We start from the raw sequence: 4440 nt of genomic DNA, 5'->3' as shown, positions 1-4440 counted from the left end.
CATCCCCTTTCCTATTCCTTGGATATGAGGAAAGCTGAGCAGGGAATGTGGGTGATTATTGAGCTGCCTAATTGGGAGCCAAATGAGGGAGCACCCTTGGCTCTGTCTGGAATTCCCACACATCCCACATCCCGTAGCACACACTGGAGACACTGATGGTCCTGTTGGGCCATCAGGAAGGAAATCTCCACCCAAAGTCTCCCAAAATTCCCTGAATTCCAGCCAGAGTCCTTGGGGCTCCTCATTCCACCCAACCCCAGCCAGCAACATTCCCTACAGGGAGATTCCTGATGTTTGCAGGAGCAAAACCATCCTGGACTCCAGAACCACTCTCCAAGCATTTCCATGGAGCCATGACCTGGCTCACACGGAATGCTGGGATCACCCCTCCAAAACCAAGAGAAGTTCCCTCATTCCAAGGTCGAGCTGGGATCCACATGGATGCCTCCAACTTACATCTGCGGGCAGATTCCTGGGCCAGCTCCAGGCGGTAGATGGAGAGCCGGTTGATCCCGCCGCAGGTGTTGCTCCGCTCTCCCTTGCATTCCATGTTGCACTCGGATTCGCTGGCGTTGGACGCCTGGATCTTGTGCCCGCAGTAGCACTCGGCCCCGAATTCCAGCCCTGCGTATAGGTACCCCCTGCCGAGAGGGAGATGGGATCTCAGCACATCCCCAGGATCCCCCCGACTGCAGAGGGTTTGGAAGGAGCGTTCCTGCTCGTGGCCAGTGCTGAGATCAGCACTGCGTCCCAGGGATTTGTTTTTGGGGTAGCGATCATTGTAGGGCACTTCCAGCTGAAAATATCCGATCCTTTCCATTATTCTATCCCATTCTGCAATTCTCTCCTATCCTATCCTAATTATTTTCTTGTCTATTCTATTATTCCACTCCATTCTATCCTATTTTCCTATAATATCCTAATCTATCATTACATTCCATTTCATTCTATCCGATCCTTTCCATTATTCTATCCCATTCTGCAATTCCCTCCTCTCCTATCCTATCCTTATTCTTTTCTAGTCCATTCTACCCTATTATTCCACTCCATTCCATTCCATCCTATTGCATCCTATCTCTTATCCTATTTTCCTATCCTATCCTAATCTATCATATAATATAATTCCATTCCATTCTATTTCATCCTATCCTATCCCATCCCATCCAAAAGGATTGATGGAGACTGTGCACAGGGATTCATGGAGATGGTGGGAAAGGATTCATGGAGACAGTGGGCAGGGATTCATGGAGACAGTGGGCAGGGATTCATGGAGACATTGTGCAGGGATTCATGGAGGTGGTGTGCAGGGATTCATGGAGCCCCTGTCACCGTCCCTACCGCTCAGCACAGTTGTCCTGGCAACGGAACACCGTCATCTTCTTGTAGTCGAAGAAGGACATCCCACGCAGGGTCCTCCGCCGGGTGTTGTCCTCGTAGCAGCCGATGTACCGGGCTGGAGATGGAGAGGACAGGGGGTCACACCCACGGATCCCACCCCTCTTCATTTTTCCCTAAATAGGGATGTGCAGCAGCATTCCCTGTTTGCTTTGGAAACTCCGCTTCCAAACCAGGCAGGGACATTTCCACTATCCCAGGTTGCTCCAAGTCCCGTCCAAGCTGGTCTTGGATGCTTCCAGGGATCCAGGGGCAGCCACAGCTTCTCTGGGCACCCTGTGCCAGGGCCTCCCCACCCTCACAGCCAGGAATTTCTTACACTCCAATTCCAAACCACGCTCTGGGATAACACTTCTCACCTCCTCCCTGCATTCCATGCCTCCTTGGGGTCCCTGACCCAGCTCCCCCCATCCCTGGTGTGCCCCACACACAGACCCCGCCCCTCATTCCCAATTATCCCAGCATGGCACAGACCCCACCAGTGCTGGAACATCTTCCCAAGCCAGCCTGGAGGCTGGCAGAGCAGGAAGATGGAGAGGAATCTTGGATAACTTCAACCACCGGAGCCAGAACTCCCAGTTATCCCACACAGCATTCCCGCAGGTCCTGGCAGGTCAGCGCGTTCCGGCCGTGCCGGATCCAGCGGGTGTGGGATGGCTCCAGACACTTGCAGGGAGCCGGTGACTGATGTGCATTACCTTCAACCCAATGCTCCTGACATATGCGTGCTGCCACTTATTGGGAAGCCAGCTGGAATAATTAGGGAGAGATGAGGACACGAGTGAAGGGGGAGATGCTGGGAGGGGGATGGTGGTGTTGGCACAGTTTGTAGGGAGAGGGGAACCTCTCCAGGAGGAATTTCGGAGCCTGTTGGAAACACGGCTGTGAGCAGGCACACAAATCCACCCAGTGATCGTCATTAAATTCCCCAAACATCCCGTTTTTCCGAAAGCTAGGGATAGAGGGATGGCTCCAGCTCTCTGCCTGGGGTGACTGGTTCCTCCTTCCTCATGGAATTGCTTGGTTGTGTGTCCCAGATGGGAATGGCTGGACATGTCCAGGAAGGCACTGGAGATGGATGTGGCTGAGGGCTGGGGTCTGTTCCTGCTCCACTTGGCTTCGCTCCCTAAAAATCCTCCCTGGCTGGAGGCAGGAGATGCCCCTTCCCATGGGGATCTGCATTCCCATGGCGATGAGGCCGTTCCCTGGCAGACAGGGCTGCTCTCCGCCCACACCTTTGTCTGACACTGCTGGGAGGAAGAGGAGGAAGAGGAGGAAGAGGAGGAAGAGGAGGAAGAGGGAGCCGCACATGACGCTCTAAACCAGAGCTGATTTTGGGAGCAGTGTTCCCTCGGGAATGATTTCACGTGGCAGAGCCTTCCACAGCCGCCTCGTTAAGCTGTCCCCACTTAATTACCAGCGCCATTAAATCCGCCTGCTCCTGCCAGATATCCCGGTGCTCCAGAGGAGCAGGGAAGCCAGGGGGTGGTCCCGAGGCTCCGCTGGCCACACCAGGAACTCCAGGCACACAGGATTTCTCAGGCTGGAGAATTTCTCCACACCATCACCCTCAGGAGCTGCTGAGATGTTCCAAGGGGAAAACGATATTCCCAGAGCACTGGGAGCAGCTAAACCCACGAATCCCGAGCCCAGCATCCCATCCCTGCTGGCAGTGCTGGATGAGGTTAATCTTGGAGCACACGGGACATATGGCCGGGGACACAGGCACTGCTTGTGGTCTTTATGGGGACAGACAGCCCGGGCTCAGGGGCCATCTGCTGAGGCTGCACTAAAGTCAATCTGCATTAATGGAGAGACGTGGCCACCAAAAGACCCCAGGGACCCCTCGGAGCGGGATCACAGCAGGGGAATCCCTTCAGCTCCTTTTAGCAGGAGAAAATCCCATAAGCATCACAAAATAATTTTCCTTTGGCTTCCATGCCTGGAGCATGCATCTTTTCCAGAGTGAACACAACCACATCCTGCTGGAGGAGGAGGAGGAGCCCTCCACGCCCTGGGAGCAGCCCAGGTTGGGGGGATCAAGCCTGGACCCCCGGGAAAGCCCCAGTTTGCCATGGGGTTGGGGGTTCCTGCTGGAGTCCGGCCACCCAAATCCCACGGAGCCTGCAGCTCCAGCTGCCTCCAGGATAAATAGATGGCATTTTAAAAATCGATGGGAACGACTCCATTCTCTCATCCTTGATCATTAATAATGGACCCATTTGACAAGACCCCAGCCAAGCAGGGATCTCCTGGATCCAAAGGCCACATCCCAGCCCTGTCCGCACTTCCATGGGAATCACAGCCAGCCCCTCCCTCAACACAACGCCCACACAAACCTGGATTTTGTGTTGACTCAGGCCAACAGAATGAAAACTCATTTCAGCCCCTGGCAGATCCAAAGGGTGGGAGGAAGATGGGGCACAGCATCCCCCCAGCTGCACCCCTAAAATTGCCTGTCACAGCATGGGGGGGACTCTGAGCTCAGTGATGATGGATTACTGGCACTCAAGGAGCGAGAAGAGGAAAGAGGGAAGACAGAGGGAGAAATCCTTCAGGAAATATCCTCTGGATTGATGGTCTCCAGAGTGAGGTGCTGCTTCCCAGGGCATTCCCGTGGGACGTGGGAAGAAGACTTCGGTGCTCCAGCAGCACGTGGTTAATAAATAACTAAATAAATAACTGCACATTTCCTGGGGGTGTGTGCTCCTGGCAGGGATGCAGAACTCAAAACCAGCTCAGACACTTCGTGATGTCCCCCTGGCAGAGGCAAAAAGGAGAGATCCATCCCCCCACACCTTTGGCTAGAGTGTCCCGTGGGACGTGGGAAGAAGACTTCGGTGCTCCAGCAGCACGTGGTTAATAAATAACTAAATAAATAACTGCACATTTCCTGGGGGTGTGTGCTCCTGGCAGGGATGCAGAACTCAAAACCAGCTCAGACACTTCGTGATGTCCCCCTGGCAGAGGCAAAAAGGAGAGATCCATCCCCCCACACCTTTGGCTAGAGTGTCCCCAGCCCTCACCTCTGTCCTCCTCCTTCTC

General features: G+C 54.3%; 1 protein-coding gene across 1 annotated transcript in view; it reads right to left on the bottom strand.

Moving 5' to 3' along the window:
- Positions 1–4440, bottom strand: part of WSCD2 (WSC domain containing 2) — a gene marked incomplete at its 5' end in the record, with an annotated part of 13125 nt that extends 8685 nt beyond the window's left edge. Inside the window, 3 exons of the mRNA XM_017734718.1 lie at positions 457–641; positions 1339–1453; positions 4422–4440. Coding sequence (XP_017590207.1) covers positions 457–641; positions 1339–1453; positions 4422–4440 — 319 coding nt within the window. The remainder of the gene's footprint in view (positions 1–456; positions 642–1338; positions 1454–4421) is intronic.

Source organism: Corvus brachyrhynchos, unplaced genomic scaffold, assembly GCF_000691975.1.
Source record: "Corvus brachyrhynchos isolate BGI_N302 unplaced genomic scaffold, ASM69197v1 scaffold114, whole genome shotgun sequence".
In the NCBI taxonomy this organism is placed as follows: Eukaryota; Metazoa; Chordata; class Aves; order Passeriformes; family Corvidae; genus Corvus; species Corvus brachyrhynchos.
Note: the sequence above shows the minus strand (reverse complement) of the source record. Positions and strands in the feature narration are given on the sequence as shown.